This window comes from Pleurodeles waltl, chromosome 1_1, assembly GCF_031143425.1.
Source record: "Pleurodeles waltl isolate 20211129_DDA chromosome 1_1, aPleWal1.hap1.20221129, whole genome shotgun sequence".
NCBI classification, from domain to species: Eukaryota; Metazoa; Chordata; class Amphibia; order Caudata; family Salamandridae; genus Pleurodeles; species Pleurodeles waltl.
In genome coordinates, this window is record NC_090436.1 from 49,493,313 (window position 1) to 49,516,425 (window position 23,113).

Below are 23,113 nucleotides of genomic sequence, written 5' to 3' on the forward strand. Positions count from 1 at the left end.
CATATGCCTTGTGAGTCCTTTTTAGTTATACCTTTGGATCTTGGTGGTGTTCGTAGTAGAGTCAGACAAAAGCAAGCATTTTTTTTTAATGTTGGGAATGGCTGAAGGGTAGGCAGAAGTCCCTAATAATAATAAAAAAACACTGTCAATGTCCTGTGTCATTGAATCCAAGACACCAGGAGATCTTACCATATTTTTTAAAAGCACTGTGAGATGAAGCTGTTTGCTCCTCAGCTGGAGTTCCAGGACCTTTATGACTTATTCTATGACTGCACTTTGTAGCCTGAAAACTATTAGAAAAAGACTCAGACATGGTAATTGTTTTTTCTAAATGCTCTGTTGAAAACATTGTATGACAATCACTAATAATAATTGCAATGTATGAATTTATAAAATATACGTTGAGATATTTAGTTGATGGCGACTTTTTGACAAAACCAATATGTCTTCTTTATATTTGTTGATGTGCTGACCCCTTGATAGTGCCACTGGGCCTATCGCTTTTTATATTTTGGTGTTTTGACACTTTGGCAAAGCCAGTAGGTCTGCCTTACTTAAAACGACACCCATTATATTGTTAGATGACAATGTTTCAGAACCAGGTCACAGGCTGTGCTCTATGCCCACACCATACCAGCACTTTTATATGTTAAACTTTGAAATTCACTGAAAAACAAAGGTTAAAGTGACATTATAGTAAATAAATGTAAGAATATCCTACTTTACATTAAAAAAAAAACATTAGAAATTTACTGAAAAAAACAAAGATTAAAGGGATGCTATAGTTAGGTGAAGATTTCAGTTAAAACATACCATTTAAACTAAAAGAACCACTGAAATTAACCAGTTATATTTATCTCAAGTAACTGTAAAGCCTCATGTAAAGTAATTATAACTTCCACCTTCACCATGCACTGCTGATTTCCTCACATATTACATTATTCATGAAATGTTATATGACACCAATAATAACATAAATGAAACATCTAAAATGACATACATGATGACACAAGTGTGCATGGGGTGCAATTTATACTTACTTTAGGGAACAAGTTATAATTACTTGAGATGCATATAGTTGGTGAAATTCATTGGTTTTGTTAGTTTAAAATTTTATGCCTCAATTCACATTTTGTCACACACAAACACATGCACACAAACACACATATGTATATGTTTAGAAATAGAATAGGAGGGTTGAGGGATTACCTCTAATAATCAGAAAACAAACACACACGCACAGATATGTATGTACCTTATATTTGCCAGCTCTTTTGCATGGTAAAGAGCATGTGGTAAAACAACGCATTGTAGAGGTGCAACACGTTGTAAAAACTGTGTTGTAACATACCATGTGATATTGGTGTGCGTCTTAGCATATAATATTCATATGCTTGTTAGATACCAGTAGACAACTGGTTCAACAAAGGCAGATACTATCATGGTTTGGAAGCACAAACTTAATGGCTGGAAGCATATACAGGAATTTATCAAGAGCTTTAGGCTGTGCTTGAACCAAGTAATAACCTTATGATCATAGCAACACAACAGAATATGCAGGATAAATTTTGTAAACACTATTAAGGAGAACATCTTCTGATTTCTTATGAAAATGGTAGAACAATGTAAATGTTTGCATGTTGTAAAGCCGCCTCAAGCTATCTATCAATAGATACTCCTAGAATCATATTTTCATTCTGATTTTTGTGAGAAATGTATGCTCTGTTAAGATCCGAAAATGTTAAATCTATAACCAAGTATGTTTGAGTGCTGAGCCTGCATGGAGTGAGTACATTTTTTGTGTGTGTGTTGTGTGGATCCCAAGCAGACTGCAGACAAGAGCACTTGAGCACCAGAAAGTGAAGAGCTTGTACACACCTTCAACTTGGGGACATCTAGGACCAGTCTAGTTCCCACGAGGGTAGACTGAAGATGAAGATGTCTTTCATGCAGGTACGAACTATTGCAAACTAAAGAAAAAATCCAGGTGGAGCAGGATTGAGCCCAAAAGTAAGGCAAGTAACTTCACCTTGACAATGACAAGGAAAGACCCTTGTGCTGCATGCCTGCTGCAAGGATGTGCCAATCGTAGCACACTCCAAACAGTTAGCACAAGGTGCTGTGCCTACCAGTGCTTAATTTGTGCATAAAACCGTGCCGAAACATGCGGCTGCTGCATTAAAATATGCGAACACAGAATACTGAGGCAGCGTAATATTGAAGCCATCTTGGGCCTCTTTAATCCATTTACAGACACTCCCTGCCCTTCGGCTCAATCTTGCAGCTTCCTTCTTTCTTCCTTTGTGACGCTTTTCCATTTTTCTCTTCCTTTGACTTTCCCATTTGTGTTTTTTGCTTGCAGTAAATGCTTGATGCAGAAACATAAGTGCCATACCCCAAAAATAAGTGCTGGTGCCCCAACCAGCAACCACTGGCTCAATTTAAGCAGTGGTGTATTCCCACATTTATTGCAGCATCGCAATACAGCGTGTGAGGGCAATACGTTGGCAGCCATCCTTGTCTGAAAGCAACACATGCCTAAAGAGCCACCAGCAGCAAGAGCCTCTGAGAACCTTCAGGCTTGAACTAGGCATGTGTATAACTATAGTAACAATATTAATGTGTTCATATGGAAGGCATGGAATGTTTCAGAACAAATAAGTACATTAAGTAAATGACAAACACCTAGAGCATTCAGTGCATGTTTTCAATAACATAGCTGTTCTGTTTGGAATATCACACTTGACGTAGTGACGTCATTACTTCATGGTGTTGATGAAGCATCATGACAGATGATTGTGACATTTGAAAGAACAGGATCTTCTGCCAGTTTTTCCCTTTGGGACCACAGACATGTAATGAAAGGAGAGGTCCTATCCGCGACACTGCAGTTTTACCTCTTTCAATGGTCTTTTCTACAGATGCTTTGATCCAAGAGTTAAGTGAGTCTTGTGTTTTTGAACATTTTGCACTGGTTTTCAGCTAATCGCACAACACTTTCTGTGATAGTCAGATAGACCATATATCAAATAAAAACATAGCACTAGGAAAAAAGACAGTGGTGTTGATGCCAAAATAAGTAGTTATCCAATGCACTAGTTTTGGAACTCTATTGGATAAACGTGTACCATTTGCAGAACCCAAAGAACATGTGTTAATTCTCTCCATCTCTCTACTAACTGGGAAAGTAGGCCACCCATCCTCACAGGAGGAGAAATAAGGCCTCTGATTAAGCCTACCTGTTGCTTCTGTGAGGTTTCTGTCCCATATGACGCTTCGTGTCTAGGGAATTAAACCAGATTGTTGAAAGGTTTTACATCTTCTTACAAAGGATGTGTGAGTAGTGCTGTAACCTCAGCTAGAGTATTGCTCCTGCATTCTCCTATCCTCTCCAAAAACCTTCTTTATGTCCTTCTACACCTTTAGGGTGTAATTTAAAGTGCCCACATATCTGGACATATCTTTTACAAAATCGTTACCAGATGAGATCCATTCACAAGATGCTCCACCCTTCTTGCTAGCCAGCTCCATTCACTTTTTGTCTGTCTTCATAAGGATGCTCTTTCTTTTTTCTATGTAGTTAGCTGCATTAGCATTTCCCAAAAAACACACGCCCAAATTTAAGAGGGCTTAGGGCCAAAGATCCCCACATTAGCGCCATTATTTTTTACGGTAATGTGGCAATAGGGTATCAAAAACATTGCGTCATATCTACAGGGTGCGCAATTCACCCACTGCACCACTTCGTAAACCTTTGCACAGCCTTATGCCCGAGCCAGGCATAATGTATGCAGGGAGCGTTCTCCCGGTAGGGGCCCGTTAAAATGGCGCAGTGGAATCTATGAGATTCCACTGCATCATTTTTAGTGGCATTTTTAAAGCCTGCACAGAGCAGCTGTTAAAAGGAGGCACACCATTATTGTTAATGGGCCTCTTTGTACTTTGCAGGATTAGCACCAAGATATTTGGTGCCAATCCTGCAAAGTGCAATAATCGCATCACAAATGATGACACTATTGTCCCTAACCTACGCCATGGTACCCTGTATGTTAAATACGGTGCACCCATGGTGGCATTAGGGGGGCGCAATGGGCCGCTAGAAAAGTGGCGCGTCATTTTAAATCTGGGTCAAAGAGTTGTTGTGCCCCCTAATGTAACTCCACCACATCTATGAATGTGTTGAGCATCTTCTGACACAGAACTAATTCTGGTCATTGGGCCTAAAACATCAAGAGGCCTGTTTTGGTAACGTTTAATCCCTTTACCTAGGCTTTTTCTCAGATCAAAACCTGACTTATTAAAAAAACCCAATCTAATTCAAGTGTTACAGGCACTCTCATCACCTCATCTCATTCTTGTTCTTTCCTCGTTATCTATGCGTTCACCTATATGTTCAGTTTGTGCTACAAATGTATACATGGCAGTAGACTCGATTCATGCGCTAGACTCCCGATTTGTGAAACCCAAAATGGAGTAATTTTGATCTCTCTCCTGCCTGAAATCACCTGGGCTTCAATACTAATCAATGGGGAAAATCCATTACCCCGATTTATTTCTCAAAATCTCTCACTTACCTGTTCTAAAATGTTGGTATGCATGCAACAACCCTGTCAACACCTTCTAGAATTTTCTTCTATTATTCAAAACTTTGTTCTACTAACTAGAAATCTCCAGTCGCTAGCCGACTACTGCAAACATATCTATTCTGTACCAATCTTGTCAGGCACTCTTTTCTTCACCTTCCTTTGACTGCCTGGGTCATCTCACAAAATCCTGTTGGATTCATAAGTCTAATGACTCAAAATATGGCCCCCAAAGCCTTCAGTGCATTCAAATGGCCTCAGTTGTCTCACCCAAGAGAGTCATTGAATGCACAATAATATTTCTGTGTAAGGCGGTCTACGAAGGACAACATTGCTTTCTGGTATGGGCTTCTCTCCTAAGAGAAATGTATCCTCATGCCAGCCACATCCACACACAGCTGCCTTGCTGTGCAATCTCCTCATGCAGGAGGGCATCACAACAGCTTTGCAACCTGTGCAATGCCAAATTCTTCTGCATCTCCTGAATGTAAATTTATACTCCGTGCAACTTAACACAGAAAATAATGCACCCTAAACCATTATGCTATTCTTAAAAACATACACTCTACCAAAAAGGAACACAGACAAAACTTGCTATCGCTATGGGGCATTTTAACCTATCTAGTTCTACCTTTCTTATCCTTTAGAAAACCACCTAATGCTAATATGAATATCTTAATTTGGAGACACAATAAATTATTTTGGGACTCCTCCCAACTTGTCGGGAACTTTTGTCCTTGCAGAAATTGTATACGAATTGCCCAACCAAGATCCAGTGATACTCTACTATGTTGCAGAGGATGTGTTTGTGCAGGCCATCATGGAAAGTGTGGCATCATTTCACACAAAAGTACACAAAGAGACTCATTACAACCCTGGCAGTCTAAAGACTGCCAGGCCGCCCTGGTGGTCGGACCAGTGCCAGTACAGTATGTTAGTGATACTAGATATGTGACCTCTGAAAATGTATCTTTTTGTTGTAAGTACATTTCCAAATCACACATTTGGTGGTAGAAATTCCACCATTCGACAAAAGCATTTGCAGATGTACTTCCAGATGATTCCACCATAAACCGGCTCTCATCAAATCAAACATATCTACTTGTATTGAGAAACCCTAACTGCCTTGACAGAGCCAATAAACTTTGCAAATTTTCCCCTGCTACCTTGATGGAGGAGGATGATTTCCTACAATAGCAAGCAAAGATACCACCGTATAAGCCCTAATGGCAATGAAAAGTCCTTTTCTTTTTGGAAGACCTTTGCCGGAGGATTTTCCTGTAGCTTCAAATTCACTGATGAAATTGTGGAGAAGGAGGTAGTTCTACAAGCAGATTATCCAAAGGAGGATTATGCTCCTTCAGAAGACTTATCACTTGCTCCAGAAGTCAGAAGGGTCTTTTTTGCCTCTTAAAACATGCCTAAAAGACAATGACTTAAACTTATGAAACAATTGAAAAAGAAATGTAATTCAAAATTCAAGTTCTGTACTTGATGTTGACTTCTCTACACACAGAACAAGATTGGTTTTGGAGAACTGTTACCATCCATGTTGGACTTCTTCAGTATCCAGATGTCTTGATCTTGGGAATGTGTAACTGATTGTTGTTCCTTGGACCTGTCATTCTTGTAACAAGGAAGTCTCATTCATTTATGGCAGCATTGTGCTTAATGTAAATCAGTCTTGACCCTGCTTCAGTGGAAACAGTCCAGTCCGAACGGCCAAGCCAGGTTCTCCTTGAGCCAGAAGCATTGTGTTATTAAAGATGGAGATAACCCAGCAGTCACACAAGTCTGTTTGGTACATCTGAAGAGCTGTTTGGTATCTGACGATAAAGTGCTTCATATCTGAATTGATTCTTCATATGCAAAAGGAAGCTCATGACCGATTGCTCTATACTCTGATGTTGTAGTACTCACTTTCTACAGAAGGATCTTTGTGCACGACCTGCATGTTGATGTAGATATCTTCCTGCTGCTTGGCGTCCCCAAATTGAATATGTGAATAGTTGACTCCCTGGCTCTCTGCAGTCACCTGAAATTGAAACATAACTGGTTAGGACAGAAAAATGGGGGTGAACAGCAGGAGCTTGTAGGCAGTGTGCATATCAGCTTGTGAAATTCAAGACAGGGTAGAGGGACAGTGCAGGAGTCATAACTAGAATTTATGGTGAACTTGCATTGGTTATATGCAGATGTCAGGGTGGTGTAGTCTTTGTTGAAAATGTTCACTTGTTGAACGCAGAGATAATGTTTGTGGATGGTGTAATCTTTGTTACAAACGTTTACTTGTTGAGGCCAGAGATATTGCAGGACGCCTAAGATGATAACATAGGAGAAGTTTAGATAACATGGATCTGGAACCTCTCCTAATGAATGATCTTTTGAAGGATTTCTTACAAATATTTAATCATGAGTGAGGCACAGACTTTAAAAGGTTCAAATAGCTTTAAGCTTAAAAACAGTCACACCACAGTCACAGACAACTAACTTAAGCTCTCTTTAATAACTCAAAAACCTAATCTGTATTCCACCGTTTTGTCCTTTCCATCTAATATCTACTGTAATTATGTCCATTTATTGGACAGTCTGCAAGGACGTGAATAGTAATGGGTGGCTACTACAAGCCCAATTCTGACATGGGAAGGTTTGATGAGCTGCCCTCACCTACATCCACAAGCCTCTGATGAAGGAGTGTAGCTCACTTATACTATTGTTGATAACAGATTGTACCTGTACGCTCCTTGTAGACTACACCTTGGTAGACATACTGTCATGTCTGAAGAAATTACAGATTCCCATTTGATAGCAAAATTAGAAGGAGGTTGGGGAAAGCATGCTCAAGATTGGTACTTAAGTGAAATAATAGAACCTTCACTCTTAATCAGTACTGCCAGCTGTCTCACTTGTAATTTGTACTATTGCCATCTGTTTACTATACCGCATGGCCCAGCCTTTGACTATTATGTCCTCACCTGCATAGCCTCTTGTCCCAAGTGACTGTGTTTGGCCCTATTATTGTTAGATAGGCTATTAGGTACAAAAGCCCTACTCTGATTTATCCTGCTCGTATGCTTTCCTTTAAACCTCTACCACTCCTTCTCATATATTAAATTCTAACTATATTCTTTACCAAGGATTCATTGATGCCTTCTCACTTTGGTTTACTGGTAGCAACCAATTCTGTCTGCTGCACAAACACTACATCTGGGAGGGCCATATAGGCCCTGTACGGTGGTGTTTGAGGATTTCTTTGGGTTGCACCATAATTCTGAGTAGATGCATAGACTCTATAAGGTTGTGACATTGCCTCCCTTAGGTTCAAGCATCACACCTAGGTGCATGCCGAAGACCCTATTACTATTATGTCTCTTGATTTCCTTAGGTTTCTCCACCACCACTACTGGGTGGAGATAATTGACCTATATTCTGTGGTGGCTGTTGACAACTTTGGGTTTTGCCACTTCCACTTCTGAGTGAATCTTCATGGACCTATATAATGAAGTGACTGTTGCTTCCCTTGATTTGCACCATGCATTGCTTCTAGGTGAACTAAACTCACCCATAAACTGGGCTGTTTGTTGATTTGCTTGTGTTGCTCTACTCAGCTTGCATTATCACTGGTTCTGGACCAAAGACAGACACATATCTTGTGGTGTTTGTTAATTTGCTTGGGAAATACCATTGCTCCAGGCACATCTGCAGATAGCTAGAAAAAAGATAGAGAAACGGCAAGTCCCCGGAAGACCTTGCGACCTTTATTCCCGCCAACAAATCCCCCACCACCTCATCAGATCCACCAGGAAAGCCGCCCTGCAGGACCGTATCAGCACCGAAGAGCTCTTTGCAGTGGTCAAGGAGGGTGCCAAACCACAATCTGAAGTGTCAAACATTCCTCCACCTCAGGACCTCTGTGACAGACTAGCCACTGTCTTCCACCAAAACATCAAATACATCTACAAAAAATTCAGACCCCAAGTGCCTCAGAGCCCACCAACAACACTCAAGCTCAGACCCTCTAAACCTTCACATATCCTGCACTGCTAGACCACATTCACCACGGACGAGACCTGCTACATCATGAGCAGCATCAACTCTGGAGCCCCTACTGACCCCTGTCCTAACCACATTTGCAACAAAGCCAACACCTCCATTGCACTTGAGCTCTGCTACACTCTCAACTGTTCAATAGAGATGGCTATCTTGCCCGAGTACTGGAAGCATGCAGAGATCTGCCTGATCCTGAAGAAACCCACGGCCAACCCCCTGGACCTCAAGAACTACCTCCCCATCTCTCTGCTGCCTTTCTAAGCCAAGGTCATCGAAAAGGCCCTCAGCTCCGCAAACACATTGAGGACAACAACATCCTGAACATCTGGCAATCAGGAGCACCCACAGCATGGAGACCACCCTCCTCGCCGCCACATATGAAATCCGCTCACTCCTTGACCATGGCCAACCAGCAGCCCTCAGCTTCATCCTGGATTCATCGCTCACCATGACCCGCCAAGTCAACTCTGTCACATCCTCCTGTTTTCACACACTCTGACTTCTCTGGAAGATCTTTAAATGGATCTCAACTGACTGCCACAAAACTGTAACCCACCCCCTGGTCACCAGCAGACTCGACTATGGCAACCCCCTCTACGCTGGCAGCACCCAGAAGGCCTGACCCCAGAGGAACTGGAGTACAGGGAGGCGGAGAGGAAGCGCAAAGCTGTCCTAGATGTAACTGGAAGCATATGAAAGGAGAGCTGAGGCAAAAGGGACTTAGCTGAGAAGAAACTTTTGCTGGCATATTAAAGGGGACTTAAAGAGTTGGAACTGAAAGCCAGGCAGTTCCTAGAGCCCATCAACCATGGTGACAAACCATGGTGACAGCTTACCTGCAGTGTCCACTGTAGAGGTGATGGTCTGCATCCCACAGCATCTAGTGCCCAATTATGTGGTGAGCGATGGTACTGATAAATGGTTCCCAGCTTATGTCGTACCTCCAAGGGAACACAAGGCCCCAGAGGAGTGCTAGGGGGTATCTTGAGGAGGTACATGCCTACAGTGGTGAGGCAAACGTGAGGACCAGACTAATTATGCCACCATAAAAAAACACCCTTATCTTTTAAATTTGAGCAGAGAAATACCATCAGAGTTTCAGGGACTGCCACTTACTCCCAAGTCAGTCCTGAGTGGACTTTATAGGTTATTCTAGCAAGGCACTTAAGAGCTAGGTGAGGGACAGCAAAGTGGACAATTTTGTGGGGCTGTATAACTTGATTCTGAGGGAGTACATGCTCAATATCTGTTTTACAGAGCTGCACTAACACCTGGTGGAGAGCAAGCTGACTGACCCTAGGAAGCTTGTTGAGGAAACCAACCTCTGGGTCAGCAACCAAGTGACAGCAGTGGGTCACCATCAATAGGCAGAGTAGGGTGGTTCGGAGCGACACAGGGGCTAGTATGACGACTGTCGGGTGTCATCTGGTGTCCTCAGAGCTGGTAATGTCCAATACATTTCACCAGGTTATAGGACCAGACAACTAAGAGAGCCACTACTTAGCGTTTCTGAATCCCTTTGAATGGGGGGGGCTCAGTTGAGACCTTCCACACCTGTGGACTGTCTGTTAGGGAATAACCTGGAGCACACTGCATGGAAGGAAGTGGAACTCTGGTCACACCTGTAAATGGTGAAGTTATCTCAGTGGGCTGGGGTGACCACCAAGTTCATGGCTGCCCAGAAGGAGAGTAAAGGAGGTCTGGAGCCTTGAAAATGACCAAGACAATTGCAAGGAGAGGGAAGACCATGGTACAGGTAGGTGGGGCACCGCAGGAGGCCACCCTGGAGCATACAGGGAGGAGATTGCCTCCCATGGTGACATACCTTCTTTAACAGCTTTAACTCCTCGCCCCCTCACCACCACAGCCACCACCAACCCCGACGCACCCAGCCACACCAACCTCCTCCTCTCCTGGAGCCACATCAACGACAAGGACACCATCAAAACCATGAGCACCATCCACTCCGGATCTCCCTCCAACCCCCGCCCCCACCACGTCTTCAACAAAGCAAACCCCATCATCGCCTCCCAACTCTGTATGATCATCAAAAGCTCCTTCCCAGAGAGCTGGAAGCACGCTGAAGTCAACGCCCTGCTAAAGAAACTCAAAGTGGACCCCGAAGAACTCAAGAATTACCGACCCATCTCCCTCCTCCCCTTCCCGGCGAAGGTATTGGCGAGCCAGCCAGGAGCTCTACTTTGATCTCACCAACTGCTGAACTGGGGTCCCTGCCTGTCTCCACAAGGTGATTTGTGCACATTTTTAAGAGGTAAGGGAGATGCCAACATTTATGTAAAAATCTCTGATTTCGTGGGGACAGATGGGTCTCAGTGGAAGGTAGTGAGGTGGACAAAGTACGAGGTCTGTTCCTTTTATTTTATAAAGACATTTACAATTTTGACACTGTAATATATGTAATTTTTGTGTTTGCATGCAAGATTGTGTATGAATTGAGATAATATTAAGGGATCCCGGTGGTAAATCCGGAAGATACAGGGAGCTTGACTAAGTAAGTCAAAAGTGGTCAGGAGTAGTGTTGGGCTTGGGGGCTGAGCAATCAGTGTATGTTTTAAAGAACACTCATGTCAACCTAACCCAGATATTAAATCTGGAAGTCACTTTTTTTGTTAAAAATAGTGAAAAGTTGTCCCCTCTATGAATCCAGAGGGAAGTGACCAGTAGTATTTTGTTTGCCCTAGTATGAAATTAAGAATTACTGTGTATGTATATTAAAATTTACTGTGTATGTATATGCATGTATAGACAGAAATGTGGCCACATAATAATGTCAATATATAAGTTTGTTATTTAGTGTATAATTTAGGAATAAGTATCAGACCTCCTATTTTTATGAAGGTTAAGTTATAATAGTATACTCAAAAGTAAAGTAATTGACTGGATTGGGCAGGTCCCAAAAAGTCAACTAATTAATTCCACATCCCTGAATTAATTATTCATTTTTATAACAGTCAGGCTGTCGCCCTCTGCAACAGAACTGACCTTAGTAGATTAGCAATATCAATACCATAGAATCATTTTTTAAGTCAGAAGTTTATGAATGCCTAGGTATTTATAGCATATCACCTCTAGGCCTTAAAACAACCTGTATTGACATAAGAGAAATGCCTGTTAGACAATTATAAATAATTATTAAAAGAACTAATACAAGGACATTATCCTCCAAGTTAAAAGTAGTGTACTAGCCTCATAAACCCCATAACAAATATTGACACTACTATTGTCCCCATTATGAAACTATAGAGCCTTAAGATTGGAGGCTAGATGAATTATCAAATAGTATAGACTGGGACATACACACATATATTGAAGATATACAAATAGAAGGAGAATAATCAGCTACTATACATACAAATATATTTAACTACCTTTCAGATAAATGTGAACAGGATCTTCACATAATTAGAATAAAAGAGTTTATTTTGAAATGTACAAAACCTGTTGCAGTTGTCTTTCCAAGAGAAAGGCACTCATTTGAAGGCCTCTAAAAATAAATACATTTTGTTTGAATCTTTTCATGTGTGACACTGGAGCCACATTGTGGCCAGAAAGTGAATATATTGAAGTTACTGCAATTTTTCTGTGGAACCATGGGCAACAGTCACATGAATTCCCTGCAATAATAAACAGACTCAGATTTAGTATTAGACCTCCTACTGTATGCATTTATTAGGGACCTCCCAGGGTGGAATTTAGGATATGAGTAATTAATAAACATGTATATAGATCACAATAACATTATTGTTTGTTGTGTCAGGCAAACAAACCACTTAGGCCGCACATTAAAGCACCTACCCAATATATATGTAAATGAACAAAGTTGTTAAAGAGATTAGGGATATATATACATATATCTGATGTTCACCTTCACAGCCTAATAATAGTTTATGTGAAGTCTGGAAATACCATAGGAAGTAAATAGAAGCCCATTTAGAGTGTAAAACATAGAGTACAAAATATTAAGTTCACTAAAGAGACATGGGGTCTCCTTTAGAACACATGGTTAAAGTGTTCTCAGGAGACAGGGAAAGGATAGGAAAATACTGTAAGGAATGGCACAAAGCAGCATTAAAACTTGCACATGCGTGGCCTCACAGAGGGAACATTTGATAATACAACAATAGAACACAAGGCCACCTTCCTACAGAGTAAATACAAGGGAAATAAACTAGAGAAAAGGAAGATCACAGTAGACATATGGAGGGTCTTTTGTGAAACAAATATGAATGAGTCAAATACAAAGCCTCAGACCCTCCCTTCGGCTCCTCCATCCCCCTATCAGGATGTGCAATTAAGGTTAGGCAGTGCAAAAGTACAGGGCATGTATACGTTGCAACCTGGTGCCCTACACTCTTTACCCACCTCTTCACATCCCCCTGCTGTGGGATATACAGACCCAGAGTATAGCCCACCATTAGAATCTTTTTCTAAACATAGAGAATATGTTCACCCATCTCCATGTCCTCAAATGGCCAGTACACCACGGGAAATGTCAGGTGGGGACAGTACTAAATACATAGGGACAGTAGATGCCACATTTACACTTCATTTGGAGGACGAGATGTCCCCCACTAGAAAAAATAAAGGTATACCTAATGAGGGATCAAGAGAGGCACAGAGAATGGATGGGGCTAGAAAAAAGGAAGGTGTTTTGAAAAAAAAAAAACGAGTACCAATATTAAAAATAAGGCAAGAAGGTTAGCTTTCACACCAGAAAGGTCTCCCACAGAGTACTGGAGGTTCATGCACCCAGGAGCAGAAGAGAATAGTGTAGGCAAGTGGATCACAGAGCAGGAAGATGGACGGGTAGACAAAAGAGCGACTTGGGAAAAGGAGGAAGGGCCCCTGAGGCAGTCAAGGGCCCTCACTAGGCCACAAATGATTGAACAAGAAGGACTAGATGACACAGTCTCCACACACAGCAGCTTAGGTGAAAAAGATCTGGATTTAGAAAAATCTTACAAAGGATCAGAGGGGGCATTAGATGACATCACTGAACATGTTAAAAGAATGTCCCTTCTTGAGGACCATAACAAGGAATAGTCACAATATGCCTGTGAGGGAGAAGAAAACAATAAGACAGGACAGACTTTACAAAAGAAGCCAAGAGAATTACAGAGATTAGTATTTGATGGGGTGAATGCACGCCCATATGAGAGAAAGGGAACATTTGATAAGGCAGGAAAAATGACACTGAGGAAAGACATGGCACATGCATTCCCTGTATGCCCTGTCAATAATTTGTCGCCCAATTAAATAGTAGCTGAGTATGAAAATAGTTGGTATAATGTTGTCCCTTTTACTGACAACCTAGCAGGTTGGACAGAAGGATTGGCATCACAGATGACACCATGGCCGCAAGAGGGTTCCTTTGAACCCCGAGACATGGCTAATGCAGAAAGGTGCATTTTTCAGGGTGCAGGGGATCCTTACTGGGATTATCCCTATATGCAGAAATGTTTAAGAGTGTGGCAGAGATATGCTTGTAAATATGACTCTCGTCACCCTACTGGCAATAGGAATACAGTCCTGTCACAACTGCCCTTGATATTCAAGAGCCCAGGGGTGCCTCAATATATACCATGGCCCCAGATGGACAAAGAAAATCTTTAAAACAATTGCCACAACATTTTGAGGGTGCTTGAAAATGGATAGCAGCTCTGGAGAAACATACTGCAGGGATTACTCTTGCAATAGGGGACATTAAGAGTTTACTAAGTTCCCTTATAGGAGATGACACAGACACACTGTTCACAAAGGCAGGAGTAAAGGATGTGACATTGACTAACCCAAAATGTGATGGGGCACCCTTTAATAGAGTAAGGGGAATTGTTTGGAAACAACTGAGGAAAATGTATCCAGACAGGCCAGACATTGGGTCCCTTATGGCACAAGCAATGCAGCCAAATGAGGACCCAGCCCAATTCCTTAGCAGAATGAAGGAAAAATGGACACAGGAAGTGGGGGAGAGTTGGGATGTCACTGGACAGAATGCAATACTATTTTTCAATATAGTGAAAAAGTGTCTGCCAGTTGAAGTACAGGATAAATTAGATAATATAGCTGCCTTGGAGGCCAAACCATGGACAGAGATACAAGCACACATAATACATTTTTGTAAGAAGAGACAAGAAAAGGAAAAGAGAGAGAAAGATAAAATAGAGAAAGCAGCAGCTAAATTGGTCCAGCAGAAACTAGCCAAGAAAACAGAGGAAGGAATTGCCACCGTAATGGCCAGGTGATGACGGCTGTCCTCACCCAAAAGTATCCTTTAGGCCACAAACCAGTTGCATATTTTAGTGGCCTACTTGATTCTGTCATGAAAAGTAATTACCCTTGTGAACAAGCACTAGCCACAGCAGCCTTTGTAGTAGAGAAAAGTGCTCCCATTGTCATGGGTGCACCCTTGACCCTGTATGCTGAACCTGCTGTATTTGCAATAATTCAGAAAGCTAAAACAACATTAACAACAAGGAGAGTATCAGGCTATGAGATAATATTATCACTAACATCCTTGAAGGTGGTTAAATGCCACACAAATCAATCCTGCTACCTTCTTTGCACACCCCATTTCAGACACTGATGATGATGCCCATGATTGTGCCACATATTCTCCAGATGAGTGTAGCCAAGCAACAGAAGACCCCATTCCAGGTAATGTTGTATATGTTGTGGATGAAACTTCCACAATAGATCAGGACACAGGAGTAAGACATACAGGTGCTGCAGTGGTCAGAGCGATGTAGCACAACTCTTTAGACACACTGCAGATAACTGAACAGATAACTTTGCCATCTCAATATTCCGCCCAGGCTGCTGAATTAGTAGCTTTAGGGGCAGCTCTCAAACAAGGGGAAGGAGAAACAATAACAGTATACTCTGGTTCAGCCTATGTCACTACAACAGTGCATTCCAGCATTATGCGGTGGAATAGATGGAGATTTCTCAAGTCTGATGGAAGCCCTGTCATGCACCGCCCCCTTTTAGAGAACTTGATACAAGTTTTAACACTGCCACATGCAGTTGCAGTAGTGAAATGCGCAGTCCACACTAATGCTCAGATTTTGTGTCCCGTGGAAATGTCCTGGCTGATTGGGCAGCCAAAGATGCAGCAACACACCCTCTTAGTGATACACATACCACAGTTTTGTTAGCTAGTGAAACATTGACACCTTCAGACCCTTTGAATGCATCCAGACATTACACAGAGACAGCTTGTCTGCATATAAGAGAGATACAAGAAAATGCACCAGAGCATGAGAAACAGTTGTGGGAAGCCAGAGTATGCACACAGACAGGAACAGATTTAATATACAGACAAATATCAACAGGGAAGCCTGTCATGTCCTAAGCATTGCTACTGATAGCTCTAAACCAGCTACATCTTCCTTCACATACTGCTAGAGACATTATGTCCCTCCAAATACGTCAGGATTGGTTTGTCCCTTACTTACATGAGATTATTATAATGTACACACACACCTGCACAGTGTGCCAGCAGTATTCACCAAATCCCACCTCTAAGGTAATAGCTTCCCCAATACCTCGCCCACAAGGTCCCTTTAAGGAACTGCACATTGACTACATTGATATTATTGTCTGATGCAATCATTATCGCTATCTGATAGTTGTAGTCTGCCCATTCTCAAGGTGGATTGAAGCAGGACCTTGTGTTCACCATAATGCCAAGTCTGTTAACCCTCTTTGCTTTGAGAAATACCCCAGGATCAGAGCACTATCTGACTCCTCATCAAATAGTGACAGGTAGAACAATGAGCACATTTGTGCCACCAACCAGACATAAGTTGGAGACTGAGAGTGCACCTGAAGTTGTACAAACTGAAATGAATGAATACATGTCTGAGCTAACCAAAGTTGCAAAGTTCTTCTCTAAACAGGTTACACGTGCAGCCAAGAAGCGCGCCAACGCATCTCCTGTAAAGGATCAACAAACACCATTACCTTTAGGAACTTTAGCAATTTTGCAAGACAATGGAAGAACTGCAAATTTAATGGACCCTTCCCAGTGCCATCCATCCCTTTGGACAACGAGCAGGAAAAAGAGGGGGGAGAACAGGAGAAGCAACCGGAGTAAAGCCTCCCTCTAAAGCCTCAATCTTAGACAATTCTTCTTTTCAGTTATGTATTTTATGTTTATTTTTCCTCCTCGTTGCACTGATATTGCTGCTTTTAGCCCTTGGATATTTTAATTTTTTTGATCCTATATCAATTATTACACGCATGCGTAGAACTGTTGATAATGATACTGACCATCACCCTCTACATATTGCTTTGTTTGACAATGTGTGGTATCAGCACATGTACAGTATAGGCACATCCACATCCAACACCAGTTGTTATGTATGCTCTCTCATCTCCCATGCTGCTGGAGTAGATAAATTGCATCTCCCTAAAGAAGTATCCCCAAACATTACACATTGTCTCCTGCACCTATTTTTATGCAGAATGAGAGCACAGCTACAGCCAACTCATGTTAGTCCTTCTACTGCACGAGTTAACACAACTAGATTTGACACCACCCCAGAAGTCCTACATGTCCTGACAGAAAAACAAGAGATAATGGAAGAGATATCAAGAATGAAGGAAGCAGGGCAAACAATGTTTCACCCAGATTGGGAAAAATGGGTATTACGTCAAGGTATTTTTGGAAGGTCTTACCCATTATCTGAATGTAGTAACTATTTAGCTAAACCCCTGCTTCCTGATTGCGCAGGCAGGCCAGTTCTTAGTATCACAGGATCAGTATTTGCCCATGACAAATGGTACCAAGACACAAGGTCCACTAAGCTTTAATGAGATAATAAGCCAATGTCAGGAAATATGGGATGCGAACATACAGAGATATACATGGACAACCATACACCCTAGAATAGCAATGAAATTAACACACTTTTCTCTTTGTTTCAGAGGGAAAGGGACAGTGAAGGTGGGGAGTAACCTCAACTGCAACATCACCACCTACAACGCTGATATGCAGGGCGGCACCTCCAGCCTGATGGATCACTACTGGATGTGTGGGGCCCGGCTCCACATGCAACTACCCCCAAACTGGAATGGCCTCTGTTCCCTAGTGACTTTGCACATCCCCTCCCTGGTGATACCAGGTGTGGACATCTCTCAGTTACATGACCATCCCATGAGCCATCCAACAACCTTGCTTCACCATTATCGGACAAAACGAGCTGCTGAGTTTCTTGGTACTGAAGTGTGGAAAGACGTTCCACAGGAACATAGACTATTTAATGATGCCCAAATATTTTTTGGTAGCATCCTACCATTCATTCAGGTGAAGGCAACTGCACGCTGGCTGCAGATCACGCACTTTGAATTGATGAAGACCATAAATGCAATTGAAGATGGGTTCAATGCTATCAAGGAAGAACTTTGAGCCCTTAGGCTGATGTTAATGCAACACAGATATGTATTTGATTTAATGATGGCCATGGAAGGAGGGGTGTGTAAGAAGATTGGAACTTTATGTGCCAGCCAATGATGTGGACAATGGGACATTAACTCAGGCTATTCAGACATTGCATGATCTACAAAAGAAAATGATCGATGAGGGGGGTGCCCCTGATGAGGGGTTCGAGGGCTGGATCGAATGGGTGCCGTCCTGGATGTCGGGGTTGTTCAAGGCCTTGTTGCCTTTGATTGTGTTGTTGCTTTTGATGTGTCTTATTTTTCAGGTAATAATAGCATGTTGCAAAAGGATGACAGCTAAATTGGGAGGGACCAAGTAGTAGGTATGTGATGATTCCCCTAGTTTCATTAGTAGATGGGAAGGTAGGAAAAGTAGTTGAATAATCAACTAGAGGGAGGAATGATGTAGGAAGAATAGGAATACATCACATACAAACAAACATAAGTTCCCAAATCCCAATACAAACATTTTAGGCTAGATAGTTGTAAACCAATGTAAGTAGTGAAAGGTTTAATACATGACATGTTAAAAAAGACAGACTGTGGGTTCAATAGAAAAGGCAGGTCATATTTAGGACAAACAAACATTTATTAGTTAGGAAACATATATACATGCTGCATTGTTAAGTTAGCTGTGCTGAAACACACAAGAGGCCCCAGCCACATTAGAATGAGAGTTTTTCTTTAAAGCTGCACCAACTGTTGCTTTCATAATGTTCACTCAGCATGAACAGGGTGGAACAGAAGGGTGTATCCTTCCTTAGCACAGGGGTCCTAAAAACCACAAGTCATTCATATCGTGTTAAGGGGAACTGTGTAAAGGGTCAGATAAGTATTTGCAAGGGAGGGCTACAATGAGCAGCACGCAACATATAGGGGGTGATTCTAACCCCGGCGGTCTTAGACCGGCGGGGCCAGGGTCGGCGGGAGCACCGCCGACAGACCGGCGGTGCCCCGCAGGGCATTCTGACCGCGGCGCTTTGGCCGCGGTCAGTGCAGGAAAACCGGCGGTCTCCCGCCGGTTTTCCGCTGCCCGTTGGAATCCTCCAAGGCGGCGCAGCTTGCTGCGCCGCCGAGGGGATTCCGACCCCCCCTACCGCCATCCAGTTCCCGGCGGTCCGCCCGCCGGGAACCGGATGGCGGTAGGGGGGGTCGCGGGGCCCCTGGGGGCCCCTGCAGTGCCCATGCCGCTGGCATGGGCACTGCAGGGGCCCCCGTAAGAGGGCCCCTAAATGTATTTCACTGTCTGCTGCGCAGACAGTGAAATACGTGACGGGTGCAACTGCACCCGTCGCACAGCTTCCACTCCGCCGGCTCGATTCCGAGCCGGCTTCATCGTGGAAGCCTCTTTCCCGCTGGGCTGGCGGGCGGCCTGAAGGCGGCCGCCCGCCAGCCCAGCGGGAATGTCAGAATTACCGCCGCGGTCTTTCGACCGCGGAACGGTAACCTGACGGCGGGACTTTGGCATGGCGGCCTCCGCCGCCCGCCAAGGTCAGGATGAGGGCCATAATCTCTTGTTGTGCAGAAAGATAGATATGGTGAATGACGTCAGTGTAACTTACCCATCCATGAGGCCAACAAGAGCATGTGCTTCTTTCCAGAGGCACCTCATTATCTTATCTGTACTGCTTGTAGTTGCTTACGTCAATGGTGAACTCTTCACCACAGTTTTTTGTGGTTTTTACAATATAAATGCTACTGGTGTTTGAACCAGAACTTTGAACTTCAGTCATGGCCTCTATGTGAGACTGCCTGTTGTTCCCAGCTGAAAATCGATTAAACCTATATTATTGTGTCAAAATGATTTGTTTTATTTTATTAACAGATTTCCCTCTAACAAAGGTCATCGAGAAGATCGCCATCGGCCAACTAACCCACTTCCTGGAGGACAACAACACGCTGGACATCTCCCAATCTGGATTCCGTAGGAACCACAGCACCGAGACTGCCCTCATCGCCACACCCGACGACATCAGGACCATGCTCGGCAAAGGCAGAACTGCGGCCCTCATCCTCCTGGACCTCTCAGCTGCTTTTGACACCGTCAGCCACCGCACCCTCTGCACTCGCATCTACGATGCCGGGATCCGCCACAAGGCCCTGGACTGGATCACGTCCGTCCTCTCTGGCAGAACTCAGAGAGTCCACCTCCCTCCCTTCCTGTCAGGAGCCACCAAAACCATCTACGGCGTACCCCAAGGGTCTTCTATCAGCCCAACTCTTTTTAACATATACATGGCACTGCTCGCCAACATCGTCCGATCCAACAACCTCAACATCATCTCCTACGCCGACAACACCCAGCTGATCCTCTCACTCACCAAGGACCCCGCCACTGCCAAAACCAACCTCCACAACGGACTGCATGCCATCGCCAACTGGATGGAGAAGAGTCGTCTCAAACTTAACTTGGACAAGACAGAGATCCTCATCCTCGGCTCCAACCGCTCCGCATGGGATGACTCCTGGCAGCCAGCCACCCTAGGAACCGCACCAACACCCACGCACGCAACCTAGGTTTCATCCTAGACTCATCGCTCACCATGACCCAGCAAGTCAACACCGTCTCATCTTCCTGCTTCAGCACCCTCCCCATGCTTCGCAAGATCTTCAGATGGATCCCCACCGAAACAAGAATGACAGTCACCCACGCCCTCGTCAGCAGCAGACTGGACTATGGAAACACGGTCTATGCAGGAACCACAGCCAAGCTCCAGAAGAAACTACAACGTATACAGAACGCCTCTGCACGCCTCTTCTTTAACATCCCACGCCACGACCACATCTCAGCCCACCTCAGAGACCTTCACTGGCTTCCCGTCACCAAGAGGATCACCTTCAAACTCCTCATCCATGCCCACAAAACTCTTCACAACACGGGACCGGCCTACCTCAACGAGCGACTCACCTTCCACACTCCCACCCGCCAACTCCGCTCCGCCAACCTTGCCCTTGCCTCCATCCCTCGCATCCATCGAACTGCAGCCGGCAGCAGATCCTTTTCCCACCTCACCGCCGAGACCTAGAACACCCGCCCCATCCACCTACGACAGACCCAGAATCTCCTGTCCTTCAGGAAACACCTCAAGACCTGGTTATTCCCTCCCCCCTTTCTGCGCCTTGAGACCCTAGCGGGTGAGTAGCGCGCTTTACAAATGTTTGATTGATTGATTGATTGACCTGAGCTTGCTTGATGGCAAGCAGAAGGGGGACGCACCAGGGAGATCTGCCCAATCCTGGAGGGCATGAGGTTGCAAGCTGAAGCCCAGACTCTGGAGATCACCTCATATATTGGAAGAATGATCTCCTGTATAGTGTGGATAAGGCACCTGTACATGAGACAACACATGTTTTGGTAGTACCGAATGTTACCGGACCTTCTTACTGGGGTTGGCCCATGCAGTTCCCCTGGCAGGACATATGGGGCAGGATAAAGACCTTTGCCAGGCGTGTCTCTCACTGCTATTGACCCCAGATTAGGATAGCCCAGGATTTATTCTGCAGGAATTGTCTCACCTTCCATGCCAGTGGGAGAACATAGGAAAAGCTGAAGGTTACTCTGAATTCCTGAACTGCTGTTGGCACCCCCTTTGAAAGAGTGGCCATCAACATTGTTGTGTCTTTGGACCCCAAGAAAGTCGTAGGCAACAGGTCTATCCTGGGCTTATTGGCCCATGTTGCTAGATACCCAGAGGCCATACCTCTGAGGATTGTGACTGCCCCTGCAGTGTCTAGGGACTTGATGGACATTTTACCCAAGTGAGGTTCTCAGAAGAAGTGGTATCTGACAGGGGCACCAACTTCATGCCTACGTACATGAAGTCAATGTGGAAGGGGTGTGGTGTAATTTATCATTTCTCCATACCCTACCATCCACAAGCCAACAGGATTATTAAACAATTTAATGATACCATAAAGGGCATGATTATGGGCCTGAAAGAGCACATAAATTGGAAGTGGAAAGTCCTCTTACCATGCCTGCTTTTTGTCTACAGGGAGGTACCACAGAAGAGAGTTGGATGTAGCCCCTTTGAGCTTCTGTAGGTCACCCTCAGTCCAGCCAAGGAGGGGTAGAAGTGTGCTCCCAAGAAACAATGCCAAGATGTGGTTAGCTACATTCTAGCTATCAGGAACCAGGCCAAGTTCTAGAAGTATAACATTTGGGCACAAATAACATAGCCTTGGCTGTTCAATCATATGGAAGTGAGATGAGAATATTGTATGCTATCTCCCTATGCTACTCAAGCACTGCGACTACCTGGCATTTCGGATAAAACCCAGACATAAACAGCTCCCAAGGGGACGAGGGGAGTAGAGGACAAAGAAAAACAAAGAAAAATGATGTCCCTGGGTCCCTTCAAGGTAATTGCTTCAGCAAACTACACCATGGACTCCATCAACTTTATAACATATATGTATATATGGAACATGATGGGCAAGTGTGTGTTGTTACCAAAATACCTGCCTTCTACCACCTTTAAGAATTGTCAATGGGAGTCCCTGTAAATGTAGTGAACAATCGTAGGAAAATGAAATAAACAAAGTACAAAACGAGTACACCAAAGGCTATAATTTCTGATGGATACAACTACCTGTGGATTCCTCACCTCATGAATACTCCCATGGCGCCAGCATTCTACGGAAATCTTCTTACTAGTCTCTGCACGTCGACGAGGACGTCACTGTCTCGCACGCGACGCCGTCTGACGTCATACAGGCAATAAGAGGTCCTCGACGACGTGCGGACGTCAGTTCCCTTTTTTCCGTGCATTCGAAACGGTTATCTTCGAGGGAGCAACTGTTACTCTTGCGGTTACAGTGTATATCTTGCTGCGTACTCTTTCTCTGTGGAAATAATGTCGCAGAGAAAGTCTGGATTTAAGCCTTGTCGTGAGTGTGGAGGCAAGATGTCGGTGACGGATCCTCATTCCGATTGCCTTTGGTGTTTGAGCTCCGACCACGACGTCTCGACTTGTGATTCGTGTCAGCACATGAATCCGAAGGCCATTAAAGAACGC

General features: G+C 43.8%; 1 protein-coding gene across 1 annotated transcript in view; it reads right to left on the bottom strand.

Annotated features, from left to right (window-relative positions):
• Positions 1–339: 339 nt before the first annotated feature.
• LOC138261239 (CMRF35-like molecule 5) overlaps positions 340–23,113 on the bottom strand; it is a 132,356-nt gene continuing 109,582 nt past the window's right edge. The window contains exon 6 of the mRNA XM_069210044.1: positions 340–6,618. Coding sequence (XP_069066145.1) covers positions 6,478–6,618 — 141 coding nt within the window. The 3' untranslated portion in view covers positions 340–6,477. The remainder of the gene's footprint in view (positions 6,619–23,113) is intronic.